This window comes from Macaca nemestrina, chromosome 17 (assembly GCF_043159975.1).
Source record: "Macaca nemestrina isolate mMacNem1 chromosome 17, mMacNem.hap1, whole genome shotgun sequence".
NCBI lineage: Eukaryota > Metazoa > Chordata > Mammalia > Primates > Cercopithecidae > Macaca > Macaca nemestrina.
Genome location: NC_092141.1, coordinates 91,626,234 through 91,642,001, shown reverse-complemented (window position 1 = coordinate 91,642,001; position 15,768 = coordinate 91,626,234). Strand labels below are relative to the sequence as shown.

Sequence of the window (15,768 nt, the reverse complement as noted above, 5' to 3'; positions counted from 1 at the left end):
GGAGCCCAGTGGTGGGTGGGTGGGGTGGAAGGAGGTGGGGAGGGAAGGAGAGGCTCAGTGAAGGAGGCAGTTCGGAATCAAGACCAGGATGGGGCTGTGGGGGCGCCGCATGCCAAGTGGGAAGTGAGCGGGTGAACTAGGATCTGGGTGAGACCACGTACTTAGGAATAGAATAGCCCAGCCCAGGTCAGGCACAAAGGGATTGTGTGGAAAGGCAGAAGGTTCTAGATGACTCGTGACAGGCTTTGGGGCCCAGCTCACAGTTCTCAGCAGAGCCCCGTGAACTGCATGAACATGAATGTGCGGAAGAGAGTCCACACTCAGGTGAGGGCTGGCCCTGCCTGACACACTCAGGTGAGGGCTGGCCCTGCCTGATACGTTTATTTTTGTTTTGGAATTAGGAGCAGAGAAATGAAATGGGGAGAGATTATTGGCAGGAAGAACAGTGGAAGACAGGGCTTGAGGTCTTGGCGTTTGAGCAGTTCTGTAGTCTCACAGGTCCGAGGTTAGTCTGCCAGCTTCAAAGCAGAGTTGAGAGCTAGCCTAGCCCAGAGGGGCAGAGGCCTGTGGCTTGTGGGTCCTCTGGAGGAGCCCACCCAGAAGGGACAGCGGAGGTTCCACAGAGAGAGCTGGGCAGGCTTTGCAGGAGAATGACTTTGCCCTGGCTAATTGGGGATGGGCAGAAATCCTGCTGGAGATTTGGTCTGTGTCTTGTCATGGAGAACTTCATCGACCATTGAGGAGGAAGGGAAGCTTACAGGTGGAAGTCAGGAGGCCTCGAGGGCCGCTTCCCTTGCCTTACCTCTGGCATTGCTGGGGGACCCCAGGTGCTAACAAGGGAGCCATTTGTATGAGAAATCTCAGGTCTCATTCTCATTATAAGGTTTCTAAGAGGTGAAAAAGCCTTAGAAATTTCACAGATGTAGAAGAAAGCAGTATTCAGCAGGTTTTTGAGTACCACGTACTTTTTGTAACATCTAAAGGTACTTTTTTTTTTTACTAGTAAACTTGATTTTTATTTGTTTATTTAGTTTTGAGACAGGGTCTCACTGTATTGCCCAGGCTGGAATGCAGTTGTGTAATCCTGGCTTACTCCCCAGGCTCAGGTGATCCTTCCGCCTCAGCCTCCCAAGTAGCTGAGATGACAGGAGCACCCACCACACCCGGCTACTTTTTGTGTTTTTAGTAGAGAGTGTTTCGACATGTTGCCCACGCTGGTCTCAAACTCTGAGCTCCATTGATTCGCCCGCCTCTGCCTCCCAAAGTGCTGAGATTGCAGGTGTGACCCATCATGCCTGGCTGTGTTTTTTGGAGACCAGGTCTTCCTCTGTTGCCCATATTGGAGTGCAGGGGGGGTGATTATAGCTCACTGCAACCTCAGACTCCTGGACTCAACCTGAGTAGCTGTGACTAATTTTTAATAACTTTTTATTTCAGTGATGGGAGTCTCACTATGTTGCCCAGGCTGGTCCTGAACTCTTGGCCTCAAGGGCTCTCACACCCCAGCCTCCCAAAGCACTGGGATCACAGGCGTGAGCCACTGCACCCATCCCTCCTGTGGTTCTTCAGAAGCACGGTGCTGGCTGGCATTCTCATCCCTAAAGCTTATTGGTACATCAGCCCTTAGAACACAAACTGCTAATTTATCCTAATAGAATGTTGCAATGTTAGGCAAACAAGACAGAAGAAGTTTTGAACTTAAAAAGGAGCAGGGGCTGGGTGCGGTGGCTCACACGTGCAATCCTAGCACTTTGGGAAGTTGAGGAGGGTGGATCACTTCAACCCAGAAGTTTGAGGCCAGCCTGGGCAACATGGTAAAACCCCACCTCTACCAAATAAACAAAACTTAGCTGGGCATGGTAGTGCAGGCCGGTAGTCCCAGCCATTTGGGAAGCTAACGTGGGAGAATCTCTTGAGCCTGGGCTGTAGTGAGTGAAGATCGCGCCACTGCACTCCACCCTGTCTCAAAAAAACAAAAAAAGAACAAGAACAACTCAGGACGTTGAGTGGAGTGAAAACCTCGTTGGCCCTGATTTGTGTCCCTCTGATTTCACTTTAAAGCTGAAACCGCCCTTCCTGATGCAGGTTTATCTCCAGCACTTTAACGTCATTGGTCAGCTTGCCCGTGGGCTCAGTTGGGTGGAATCAAGGAAGGTCAGGGAGAGGAAAGTAACCAGGCAAGGGTCGGCAGAGAGGAGATGAACGTGCTTCGCGTGCCTGTGTGTGAGGCCAGTGGGTCGCCTGAGACCGGGACCGGGCCGTGCGCACTGAGAGAGGAACGGGCGGGGAGGGAGCAAGTGGGCGGCCAGCTACCAAGAAGGGGAGACGCTGTGAGTGGGGAAGGGGCCCGAGGGCAGATCCCCGGCACAGCTCCCTGTTTGAGTTGTACCCCAAGGCCTCCCAGGTGCGGGTGTGTGTCTGAGGCCTGGGGCTGGGCACAGCCGTGCCAGTGGGAAGAGAAACCGCCTTAGGTGTCAAGCTGGCATCTCTGCATCCCAGCACCGTGGCTGTTCATGACTGTTCGTGACTGTTCATGACTGCGTTCATCTGTTCTTTCTGATGTTTCAGTAATGATCTGGGATGACTTGAAGAAGAAGACTGTTATTGAAATAGAATTTTCTACAGAAGTCAAGGCAGTCAAACTGCGGCGAGATAGGTGGGTTTGGTGTCAGTAACTTTTTAAAGTGGAATTTTACTTTCTCTAAAGATGGCTGAAATACTTTTCTATTTCTAGCAGAAAAATGTTTAGGAAATTATGTATTAAAATGTTGGCCCTGGTTTTTATGACCCAAAGGATATAAGCATTATTTATATTGCTGCAAGAAAGGCAGCGAATTGTATTTGTTTTCGGGGCTCCACTGGAGGTAAGTAGGTGGTGGGCGTGGATGGCACACGCCACAGTGTCCCAGGCAGTGGGTCTCACTGTGGTGAGTTCTGTCCCATTCTGATAGGTGCAGAGCTGAAGACATGAGTTTTGAGCCTTGAATTACCTTGCTTTTAGCCCATACTTTGCCAAATGCTGCCTCTCAATAAAGGTTTTCGATTTGAGGGTAAAGGAAAACTGAATTTTCTGTGTTGAAAGTAGCAGGTGGCTCTGTCAGCCATGGCCTCAGGGGCATTTAGGGGGAATATGGAAGTTTGTCCTAGTACATTGAGCAAAATAGCGCAGAGTTCGTTCATTCGGGTTTTTATTTAATATGATTTCCATATTTTACTCTAAGATTTCCATCTCTGTCGGCTGTGGGAGGACAGTGGCCAAGCAAGTTGGATGTAAACAGAGGTCATTCCACCTCCCTGCTTTTTTTTGTTTTTGTTTCTTTTGTTTTTTTTTTTTTTTTTTTTTTTTTTGAGATAGAGTCTTGCTCTGTTGCCAGGCCGGAGTGCAGTGGCACAGTCTCAGCTCACTGCAAGCTCTGCCTCCCGGGTTCAAGCAATTCCGGCCTCAGCCTCCCAAGTAGCTGGGACTACAGGTGCACGCCATCATGCCCGGCTTATTTTTGTTTTGTTTTGTTTTAATTTTAATTATTATTATTATTTTTTGAGACAGAGTCTCTCTCTTGTTACCCAGGCTGGAGTGCAGTGGCGTGATCTCGGCTTACTGCAAGCCCACCTCTCGGGTTCAAGCAATTCTTGCCTCAGCCTCCCGATTACCTGGGACTGCAGGCTCCCACCACAATGCCTGGCTGATTTTTTTGTATTTTTAGTAGAGACAGGGTTTCACTGTGTTAGCCAGCATAGTCTCCATCTCCTGACCCGGTGATCTGCCCGCCTCGGCCTCCCAAAGTGCTGGGATTACAGGTGTGAGCCACCGTGCCCGGCTGATTTTTGTATTTTTAGTAGAGACAAGGTTTCACCACATTGGCCAGGATGGTCTCAATCTCTTGACCTCATGATCCGTGCGCCTCGGCCTCCCAAAGTGCTGGGATTACAGGCATGAGCCACTGCACCCGGCCAGCTTTCCTGCATTTTTGTGTGGGTTTGTCATTTTAATAACGTCAGTATTTAAAGGCCCTTAGTAATGCAAATGTCTCCGGCACCGTGGCTCATGCCTGTAATCCCGGCCCTTTGGGAGGCCGAGGTGGGCGGATCATGAGGTCAGGAGTTAGAGACCAGCCTGTACCCCATCTCTACTAAAAATACAAAAATTAGCTGGGCATGGAGGTGCGCCTGTAATCCCAGCTACTTGGGAGACTGAGGCAGGAGAATTGCTTGAACTCAAGGGGGTGGAGGTTGCAGTGAGCCGAGGTCGTGCCACTACACTCCAGCCTGAGCAACAAAGTAAGACTCTGTCTATTAAAAAAAAATAATAGGCCGGGCGCGGTGGCTCAAGCCTGTAATCCCAGCACTTTGGGAGGCCGAGACGGGCGGAACACGAGGTCAGGAGATCGAGACCATCCTGGCTAACATGGTGAAACCCCGTCTCTACTAAACACTACAAAAAACTAGCTGGGCGAGGTGGTGGGCGCCTGTAGTCCCAGCTACTCGGGAGGCTGAGGCAGGGGAATGGCGCAAACCCGGGAGGCGGAGCTTGCAGTGAGCTGAGCTCCAGCCACTGCACTCCAGCCTGGGCGACAGAGCCAGACTCCGTCTCAAAAAAAAAAAATAAATAAAAAAATAATGCAAACGCTTGAGCCAGATCTAGGAACTTCTGCTTTCAGACTTTTCTTATTTTTTCCAGACACAGTAGCATAAAAATATCGCTTCTGCTATGTGTTTTCTGGGTTCTGAACCCAGATGAAAGGTTGGATGTCTGTGAACCTCAGCGACGTCTCTTAGGCTGTTGTGCACCCGGGCGAGAGGCTCCCTCGGCAGAGCCGGCCTCGTGCGCTCGCCTCCAGGCCTGGCGCTGGTTCCTGCCTCCAGAGGTTTTTCTTCAGGAATGATCCTTTTCTGTGTGGTATTTCCAGTGTCTCTCAGTTTCAGTATGAGAAGACCAGGAGCGTAAAATGATTGGGTTTGACTTGAGAGGAAAGCGGCTCTGACCATGTTTTTCTTTGCAGAATCGTGGTGGTTTTGGACTCCATGATTAAGGTGTTCACATTCACACACAATCCCCATCAGCTGCACGTCTTCGAAACCTGCTACAACCCCAAAGGTGAGGAACTGAGCAGACGGGGCGACGCCTGTCCTGGCACTCCCTTCTCCGCGCAGGCCTCTTTCTGAGCAGGGTGCCTTGGCGAGAGCAGTCCTGAGCACAGAGGGGCCTCCAGAGGAGACTGACCTTCCAGGGCCCAGAGCTCAGCACCCCAAAACTACCTTCTGACCAGAGTCACAGAGTGGGGGCCTGTCCCCTCCCACCCAGTGATCGTGGCCTCTCAGGACCTCCACAGTGAACCAGGAACCTATGTTTTCACCACATTGGGAGCCACTGAGCTCTGGGCTCAAGCATTTCCTTCCCTTGTCTTCTGAATTGGAGGATGGATTGTGTGTGACTTTGTCATTTGTTGTACCATCTTCATATCTCTTTAAATGTTGAGGTTTTGCCCCTGGCTTTGTTGGGGTAAAATTTACATAAAACTCACTCTTTTTAAGAATACCATTCTTGGCTGGGCGCGGTGGCTCACGCCTGTAATCCCAGCACTTTTGGGAGGCCGAGGCGGGCAGATCACGAGGTCAGGAGATCGAGACCGTCCTGGCTAACACGGTGAAACCCCGTCTCTACTAAAAATACAAAAAAATTAGCCAGGCGTGGTGGCGGGCGCCTCTGGTCCCAGCTACTCGGGAGGCTGAGGCAGGAGAATGGCGGGAACCTGGGAGGCGGAGCTTGCAGTGAGCCGAGATCACGCCACTGCACTACAGCCTGGGCGACAGAGGTAGACTCTGTCTCAAAAAATAAATAAATATAAATAAATAAATACCGTTTGTGGCCAGGTGTAGTGGCTCAAGCCTGTAATCCCAGCACTTTTGGAGGCCGAGGCGGCGGATCACAAGGTCAGGAGTTTGAGACCATCCTGGCTAACATAGTGAAATCCTGTCTCTACTGAAAATACAAAAAACTAGCCAGGCGTGGTGGCAGGCGCCTGTAGTCCTAGCTACTCGGGAGGCTGAGGCAAGAGAATCACTTGAACCCAGGAGGTAGAGGTTGCAGTGAGCCGAGATTGCGCCACAGCACTCCAGCCTGGGCAACAGTGAGACTCCAAAGAAAAAAAGAACCGTCTCATCTCCTGGAAAACTTTCTTGGGGCAGTCCCCTCCCCACTCAACCACCAGGTTTTGTTTTTTACATGTATTTGTCCTCTGTGTGCGTTTTTTTTTTACATGTATTTGATGGCTGTGTATGTTTTTTACATGTATTTGTCTTGTGTGTATGTCTATGTGGTTTTTACATGTATTTGTCCTCTGTGTGTGTGTGTGTGTGTGACTTTATTGGTCTCTGGCCATTTTTGGCTGTTACGAAGGAGTGCCGTGCATGTTTCCATAGCAGCCATTGTGTGGGTCGTTTTGTTTCCCTTGCGTTGACACTGAGGGTTCGGCTGCCGGGTCGCAGCCATGTTGTGGTTGTGTCTGACTCTGTAAAATGCGGCCATTTATTTTCCAGAGTGGCCGTGTGTCCTCTTGCATCTCATCCTTGATTTATGAGTGTTCCAGCATTGTCGGTCTCTCTAGCTGTAGCCGTTCCGTGCGTGTGTGATGATATCTCACTGGTAATGGCATCTCCTTGTGGTTGTAGTTTGCATTTCTCTGAGAACTGGCGGTGGCAACATCTTTCCCTGTGGTCTGTGGTTCTTGCCTTTTGAGATCTTTTGGGAAATGCCCCAGATGGTAAAGTGATCGGTTTCGCATTGCGTTTTCGGTAGCGCGTACCATGACGGACGGACAGACGATTGGTAAAGTGATCGGTTTCGCATTGTGTTTTCGGTAGCGCGTACCATGACGGACAGACGATTGGTAAAGTGATCGGTTTCGCATTGCGTTTTCGGTAGCGCGTACCATGACGGACAGACGATTGGTAAAGTGATCGGTTTCGCATTGCGTTTTCGGTAGCGCGTACCATGACGGACAGACGATTGGTAAAGTGATCGGTTTCGCATTGCGTTTTCGGTAGCGCGTACCATGACGGACAGACGATTGGTAAAGTGATCGGTTTCGCATTGCGTTTTCGGTAGCGCGTACCATGACGGACAGACGGTTGGTAGAGTTATTCAGCACATGTCTTGATTATGAGGAAGTCTCATGTGAGGTAGCTTTGCTTAGCCCTCTCATACTCTTTACAATGAAAAGTCTAAATTGAATTTGTGGTTCTGATATAAATGCTATACGTCTATTTTTTCGGAGAACTCGGGGGCAGAAAGTGGACTTTGGCTGCGAGAAATCAAAGGCAGTTCTTGATTGGTGTCCTCTGTCTCCACGCAGGCCTCTGTGTCCTTTGTCCCAATAGTAATAACTCCCTCCTGGCCTTCCCGGGCACACACACGGGCCATGTGCAGCTCGTGGACCTGGCCAGCACGGAGAAGCCTCCAGTGGACATCCCTGCACACGAGGGTGTCCTGAGCTGCATCGCACTCAACCTGCAGGGAACAAGAATCGCAACTGCATCTGAGAAAGTAAGTGTGCCCCTCACCTTGTTGGCGTTGTGCCTCCTGGAGCAGCAGGCTCGGCAAAATGGCCACTCCCTGTATCAAGACTCAAAAGGCAGTGGGCCTGCCCCAACCTGGAGCCCCTCAGGGGCCTGTGGACCTGGCTGGTCATGTCACAGGTCGTCTTGTACCCAGGGACTGGTTTTATTTCCAATTATTTACAAAGCAGTGCCTTGTAAAATATGATAAACCAAAGAAACAGGGCCAGGGGCAGTGGCTCACACCTGTAATCCCAGCAATTTGGGAGGCCAAGGCGGGCGGATCACTTGAGGTCAGGAGTTTGAGACCAGCCTGGCCAAGATGGTGAAATCCCGTCTCTACTGAAAATACAAAAATTAACCAGGCATAGTGGTGTGTGCCTCTGATCCCAGCTACTGAGAAGGCTAAGGCAGGAGAATCACTTGAACCCAGGAGGTGGAGGTTGCAGTGAGCCGAGATCACACCACTGCACTCCAGCCCAGGTGACAGAGTGAGACTCCGTCTCAAAAAAAAAAAGAAACAAAAATACATACACATCCAAGTTTATTAGAAGAATCAGACATGACAGGTTTGTCATGTTGTTGTAGATTTTGCAGAACCACAGTTTCTGTGTTTCTGTCTTCACAGCCTGAGAACAGACAGCTCCAAACCCTTTTTACCTGCTTAGTTACATGTCTTCATTGAATTACCACCAGATTATAACTTAAAATATTGACATGTTGGACACATTGTCTTTTAATGTGTGAGATCAGAAGAACTGTTAACTTTTTAAAATAATTTTAAATCTGGGATTCTTTATACTTCTTTTTGCCTGAATTCAGATTTTTACAAAGAAAATTGGTATCTTTTACTATAGTTTTCATTGAAGACTGCAAGCCCAGTGTTGCTTTGTAGGAAATTATAAATTGTGAAGGAGGTGAGACCACAAGCCAGTGATGGGATCCATTTGTGGGCACTGTCCGCGGAGGTTTGGTGTGGGGGCCCTGCTCCTACCCTTTGACACGGTGCCAGCACCAGGGTCCCTCCTCAGCATGTGGGGACACGTGGCTTGGGGCGCGTCCCGCTCACTCCTGAGACACAGCTGAGAGCAGGTTTAGTTATTTCTAGGTAGTTTGTTTTTGTTTTGTTTTGTTTTTTGAGATTGAGTTTTGATCTGTCATCCAGGCAGGAGTGCAGTGGTGCTATCTTGGCTCACTGCCACCTCCGCCTCCCGGGTTCAAGCTATTCTCCTGCCTCCACCTCCCGAGTAGCTGGGATGACAGGCACCTGCCACCACGCCTGGCTAATTTTTGTATTTTTAGTAGAAACGGGGTTTCACCATGTTGGTCAGGCTGGTCTCAATCTCCTGACCTCAGGTGATCCGCCCGTCTCGGCCTCCCAAAGTGCTGGGATTTTATCTTTTTTACCTTCAGATTCTCCATCCCCACCTCCCTGCAACTTTTTCTTCTTTATCTCCCTGTTACGAATGTGGGTGCTTCTCTGCTTCCTGCTTTCTTAGCTCAGCAGTGCCCTCTGGGTTAGCCAGGTAGATGGGATTACACAGAGCCTTGCAACATCTGTGACCCATCCTGTGCTGTCGGCAGTCACCTATAGAGCTGCTCCCGCCTTGTCCCCCACAAGCTGGCTCCTTACTGAACTCCCAGGAGTAGGGGCTGCTGGGTTGAAGGATATACAGATTTTTTGTTGGATGTTGTCAAAGAGTGTTCGACAAAAGATGCAACAGTTCTCGTTTTCCCACCTGTCGGAATCAGCTGAAGAGTCCTCCTCGTTCGGGAGGAAATGTTAAAAACGCCCCCGGCACCCGAGGTCTTGGGCACCTCTTTCTTGGGAAAGCCAGCATAGCTGACGTGAGTGGTTTTAAGTCCTTTTATTTTATTATTATTATTTTTTTTGCCTCACCTTTTTGATGGCAGGATTCCCATGCTGCTGTTCCTAGCTATTTGAGGGAGTTAGGATTCCAACAGTGCTTCTGAGGTGAGCACACCGTGTAGCAGGAGCAGGAGCCTGGGCCTGGGCGTTCCTCCTGGGTGTCAGCCAGGGATGCAGGCGTTCAGGGGCAGAGTCCACACTGCCCGATCAGGGGGTTGTCTCCTGAAGCCTCTCTCGACTTGTGCCCAGTGCTGTGGGACCAGGAGCCACCAACCAACTCTTTCTCAGAGGCATAGCGTGTGCTGGCAGTTGGAGGAGAACGTTAAGTATTAGATGATGTGGGTGAGTCGGAGAAAGGCTTGTGTGGACTAATGGGTTTGTGAATGTAAATCATTTCAAAAACTAACGAAAAAGTTTTGAATCTTTGATAATGAAACACTTCACTGTTTTTCAAAGGGGACCCTTATAAGAATATTTGATACTTCATCAGGGCATTTAATCCAGGAACTGCGAAGAGGCTCTCAAGCAGCCAATATTTACTGGTAAGGGCACCCCTTCACCGGAGAAGAGCTCTGGGCTAACAGCACGGAAATGGGCCTTTGGGACGTGGGAGGGGGTAGGAGCAGGCACCCTCTACCCCACAAGGCTGGAGGAGGGAGAATGTTGGGCTGCTAGGGGGTTGGGTTTCAGCTTTTTAAATTGTGATTAATTTTAAGTTTTTATTGTGGGAAATTACACAAAAGTAGAAAGAATGTCGTAATTAACCCTGCTTCCGCATTTATCAGTAGTTGCTGGGTTTTGTTGTTGTTGTTTTTTGGGGTTTTTGTTTTGAGGCAAGGTCTTGCTCTGTTGCCCAGGCTGAACTGCAGTGACGCTATCACGGCTCACTACAGCCTCGACCTCCTGGGCTCATGCCATTCTCCTGCCTCGGCCTCTTGAGTAGCAGGGACCACAGTTGTGTACCACACGCCAGGCCGGTTGTGTTTTTGTAGCAGGGTCGCGCTGCTGCCCTGGCTGGCGGGCTCGGGTTCACTCCTGTTTATTTTTAGTCTTTCTGGTGTTTTTGCCAGTGTCACCTCTTGACCAGCGCTCCGGCTTGTGTTTAAGGCGATGCTGGAGACCGTGTTGGTTTGTCCGATTCCAGCCTGTTAGAGTCTCAGAGGCCGCATGGCCGCCCACAGTGGTGTCCCTACAGCCCCTGGGTGTCTCATGCTGAAGCCCTACTTCGGTAGGATCTCATGCCCTGTGGCCATGGCCAGGAGGCCTGGTGCCTCCCCCTTGGCTAGTATTGAGCAGCATTTGGGTCTTTGAGATGAAAATGTAATTAATTAAGCCAGGCGTGGCGGCTCCCGCTTGTAATCGCAGCACTTTGGGAGGCTAAGGCAGGTGGATCACCTGAGGTCAGGAGTTCAAGACCAGCCTGGCCAACATGGCAAAACTCCATCTGTACTAAAAATACAAAAATTAGCTGGGCGTGGTGGCTTATGCCTGTAATCCCAGCTACTCAGGAGGCTGAGGCAGGAGGATCGCTTGAACCTGGGAGGTGGAGCTTGCAGTGAGCCGAGATCATGCCCACTGCACTCCAGCCTGGACAACAGAGCAAGACTCTGTGTCAAAAAAAAAAAAAGAAAGAAAGAAAATGTAATTAATATATAAATACAGTGGCTTTACCCGTGAGGTCCTGGGCCTTGTGGTGTGCAGAGCACACGCCTGTCTGCTCCCAGAACAGACAGCACGCAGCCGATGCCTGCCCCAGCCCAGGTGACCTCCACGGGGGCAGCCTGCACCTCCTGGAGCCAGGATCGTGGGAGAGAATGTGTGTTTCTCACCTGAGTCTCCTGAGGGCAGCCCTGAGTGGCATGTGGGGGGTGGTCTGCAGGAAGCCCCTTCCCTGTCCCAGACACACAGCTCGCCAGCTGCATTTGTGGGGCACCCGAGGAAGACTGTTGCCGTGATACACTGGATTGTGGCTGTGGCTTTGTGGCTTCAACCTCTGGTGCCGTGGGGATGGTTGTCGGCTTGTTAAAGAAAGGGCCGCATTCAGAATCGGCGCCTCCAGAGTGGGCATGTTGGGGTCTTCCGCGGCGTTGACAGTGCTGTGGGTTAAGTCTCTGTCCACTTCCACACAAGACCGAGCCGTGCTGGTTTTCTCTGCAGCATTAACTTCAATCAGGACGCATCCCTCATCTGCGTCTCCAGTGACCACGGCACAGTGCATATCTTTGCAGCTGAAGATCCAAAAAGGAATAAACAGTCCAGGTAGGTGTTAGGGGGCCTGCTGGTGGGAAAAGCTCAAGGATGAAAGGAGTCCTTGTTGTTTCAGTGTGGACAGGACGGGACCCCCCCCCAAGCCAGCAGGGCAGTGTGGATAGACCCCACATGTCATCAGGGCAGTGTACACAGACGCCCCCACGCCAGCAGAGCAGTGTGGATAGACCTCACATGCTATCAGTGCTGAAGTCTTGTTCATCTGATATTTCTTGGGGTTTAAAAATCAGGGCAGACCGGGCACAGTGGCTCACACCTATAATCCCAGCACTTTGGGAGGCCGATGTGGGCGGATCACCTGAGGTCAGGAGTTCGAGACCAGCCTGACCAACATGGTGAAACCCCGTCTCTACTAAAACTACAAAAACTAGCCGGGCGTGGTGGCAGGCACCTGTAGTCCCAGCTACTTGGGAGGCTGAGGCAGGAGAATCACTTGAACCCGGAGGCGGAGCTTGTAATGAACCAAGATTGCGCCCCTGCACTCCAGCCTGGGTGACAGAGTAAGACTCCGTCTCAAAAAAAAAAAAATTAAAAGCAAAAATAGAATTTAAAAATAAAATCATACAACAGGCTTTGTCATGCATGGCAAAAAAAAATTCATTAAAGCTCAAACTATATGAAATAGCATTTTAATATTTTCAGCAGCAGTCTGAGTTTAAGCAGGTGATTTTTTTTTTCCCTGTAAACTTTTGTAGATGCAACCACCCTTTATTTTTTTGTCTTCACAGTTTGGCCTCAGCCAGTTTCCTTCCAAAATACTTCAGTTCCAAGTGGAGTTTCTCCAAGTTTCAGGTTCCCTCAGGCTCTCCGTGCATTTGTGCCTTTGGAACAGAGCCAAACGCTGTCATTGGTGAGTGGTCCTTCCTGGAGGGAACGTCCCAGCCCATCCCACCTGGGCTACATCCACTGAGCCTCAGACCCAACTTCCCATAAAATTCCCACCGCCGCACTGTGGCACCAATGGCCGCCCAGTTCCCCTTATTTCTCCTGTGGGCTCAGTGTGTCCGCTTATGGTCTGCACGGCCATTTGGGATGTCTTCAACCCCCATCCCATCCCTCCAGTCTCCCCAGGAAATCACTGGGACGGGTCTTCCAGTGTTTGTATAGATGACCAAAGAATGTTTCTTACCCTGTAGCCAACACTAGGTGACTAGATGTTCACCCCAAGACAGTCGGGGCGCCCAGCCACAGTGCCGAGTGCACTCAGTGGGGACTTGGGGCTGTTTGGGGCTGTCAGAGCAGCTGCCTGGCTCCAAGAGACTGTTTGCAGTTCAGCTCAGTGGGACTTGTTGCTTTTAACTTTGGGGGAAAGAAACACGGGTAAAATGGTCTCCTTCTATCCCAGCGATTTGTGCAGACGGCAGCTACTACAAATTCCTGTTCAACCCCAAGGGGGAGTGCATCCGGGATGTCTACGCGCAGTTTCTAGAGATGACCGATGACAAGCTGTGACTCCAGCCGGGAGCGCCACAGCACCCACCACCTGCCGCCTTCAGGCTCTCGGGGCTGGTGCCAGCGCCCCAGGGGCCTCCTGGGCCACGGGCTGGAGGGGCTGCCCAGGGACCTTGGTCTCAAAGCCATATGTGGTTGTCTGCTTTCCTAAGGACTCCCATTTCCAGTATTAAAGAGAGAATCATCATCAAGGCACCGTAGGTACTCAGTGGCTGTGACCAGCTCGAGTGGCCGTGGCTGTTCCCATGAGCTCAGCTGTGACCAGTTCGAGTGGCCGTGGCTGCCCCCATGAGTTCAGCTGTGACGTTCGCTTCAGTGGCTCCACAGCGTCTCACACTGACAGGGGCTCCGTACAGACCTGGGGACTGGGCTGAGGGTGGACGAGTTCAAGTTTGTTTTTGCAACAGATTCCATCGTTCTGACTGAGTCTGCAGTGGGGAAGTGAACACGTGTGCAAACGTAAGTTCTTACATTATAAGCAGATTTAAATAGAACACCAGCAGCTTGCCTTAGAAAAGGAGAAAGGAATTCCTTCTCCCGACCGAACATGAAGAAAAACGACCTGACCCTGTAGAGAGAACGCAGCGTGAATGGTCCCCTCGTGTGAGCCCAGCCTGTGGTCTTCTCCGTACCCGCAGCGTGGTCATCTGTGCCCGTGTGTGGCGTCCCCGTCTCTGCTGGGGCCATTAGAACGAGGCAGACACCAGGCCACCCTAGAAGCCGAGCCGTCGGACCTCAGGCGTGTGCGGGGCAGGGACGCGGGTCTCCTGGTTACATTCTGGGTTAAATCTGTTTCCCGGTTACGTGTAGGGAACAGCAGAGTGATGCACGGACTTTGAACATTTGTTATGGGGGAAAACATCCTGTCACGTCGGGGTCATCTGCCAGAGCAGGGTCTGGGAGGGCCCGCTGCGGTTCCCGCTGGCGTGGAGGGAAATGCCTTGGTCTGGCCTCCGAGCCCCCAAGTCCACCGTCTCCCCTCCCCTCATTTATAAGAATAGCTACACACTAACATTTTGGGAAGGAAAGGCACATAACTTTTTTTAACATTTGGTAACTAAAATAGGTTATGGGCTCTATATTGTCAGCTACTTGGGATATATATTTAATTTTCTTAAATTCCCGTTAAAGAAACTCTATTTTATGGTTTTGATTTCAGATTGCAAACATATAAAACCTGCGTAGCAGCGAGTTCTTGGTTTTGCCAGTTCCTTCAGTTCCTTTACTGTTACTGTCATGTAATCAACTAACTTTGTATGTGGATTTTGATGTAAAGTATGCATGTTCCTTTTATGTGTATTTAATCATGTTTAATTTTGCACACTTATTTGTAATGTTTCTTTTAAATAAAAGTGACTAATTTTGTTGTACTCTGGACCTGTAATGGGAAATAGAATTGTGTGTTATGAAGCCAAACGCTGTTGCCCTTGTGAGAATCTGGTTGGACTGTAGGTTTCAGAACAGCCTGTGGGACTGAAGGGGGGCCGGCCTGTGACAGGACAAGGTGGAAGCCAGGGCCACTGGGTGCAGAGCCTAGAGCTTCACTCCCTGAGGCGGGGACGGCCTGCCCTCCTCACTCCCTGTGTCGGGGCTGACGGCCTGCCCCTGCCTGGAGGGCACTTCTGGAGGAGGGAGGGAGGAAATGCATCTGTAGGAGGCCTGTGTGGCTCCGGGAGGTCTGAGGCTCCTGTTGCCTGCAGAGGTGGAGAGTGGCTGTGAGTAGCAATGTCCCTGCATGCTGAAGTGGCAGCTTGAAGTGAGCCGGGGTCACCTGACTTGTCTAACACTTGAGATCTGACTCTGGGTGGGGGAGTAGGAACGTAATTACCAGTTGATAAACATGAAGCTGGGGAAAATGCATGCAAGAAGGGTGGGCTTTCTCGAGAGCTGATGCGGACGGCCGGGCTGTGTGACAGCCCCGTTTACCAGGAACATGGTGAGGGCCTGGCAGCACCGGCCCTCCCCAGGCGTGTGCTTCTTAAAAATCACTGTAGAGCGGCAAGGGCGCAGTGTCCTCGGGCCGGCAGACTGTCGGGAGCGCAGCAGGCTGCTTTTCAAATGGAACTGATGGGAAGCGCGCCGTACAGAAGACAAGGCCGGGCTGCTGCGTCCCCCGGGAACCTCCTGTACCCTGGACATGGGGTGAAGGGTCTTTAGAGCTACTGCTTCAGAAGGTGCCTACTCAGCAGCTTTCCTGTCTGATCTTACAGGTGCGTGGGCATGGATGACACTGGCTGTGTTTCTGGTCTGCTCTCCCTCCCCCGTGGCCCTGGGATGTCTTGTGGGGACAGGTGGCTTGTGCCCTGGGGAACGCAGCCCTGACCCACACCCACCCTGTGTTTGACGGTGACGCCTGTGTGAACCCTTGGCCCCCTCCCCCTCCCTCCACCACTGTAGTTGCGGGCGCTGGCCGTCTGCAGCCTTCTGTGACCAGAGTGTTATATTTGTGTTTTCTTTCTGCAACCAAACCAAGCTCCTGAATGCCGGAGATCTCTCACGTGACTTAGTCCTCACCTCTTCTGTTGTGTCAGAGGCATTTGGTTGATGATATTTTTGAATCTTGTACCAAAATTTTTCTTTTCCAGATGGTTCAGAAAATACAGTGAAAAAACACAATGTTCCTT

At 50.9% G+C, this 15,768-nt stretch overlaps 1 protein-coding gene across 1 annotated transcript in view; it reads left to right on the top strand.

The window, feature by feature from the left end:
• Window positions 1-14,514, top strand: part of LOC105469396 (WD repeat domain 45B) — a 32,941-nt gene extending 18,427 nt beyond the window's left edge. The window contains exons 4-10 of the mRNA XM_071081892.1: window positions 2,569-2,656; window positions 5,001-5,095; window positions 7,353-7,543; window positions 9,881-9,966; window positions 11,582-11,683; window positions 12,421-12,542; window positions 13,038-14,514. Of these exons, the coding sequence (XP_070937993.1) occupies window positions 2,569-2,656; window positions 5,001-5,095; window positions 7,353-7,543; window positions 9,881-9,966; window positions 11,582-11,683; window positions 12,421-12,542; window positions 13,038-13,144 (791 nt within the window). The 3' untranslated portion in view covers window positions 13,145-14,514. The remainder of the gene's footprint in view (window positions 1-2,568; window positions 2,657-5,000; window positions 5,096-7,352; window positions 7,544-9,880; window positions 9,967-11,581; window positions 11,684-12,420; window positions 12,543-13,037) is intronic.
• Window positions 14,515-15,768: the final 1,254 nt, after the last annotated feature.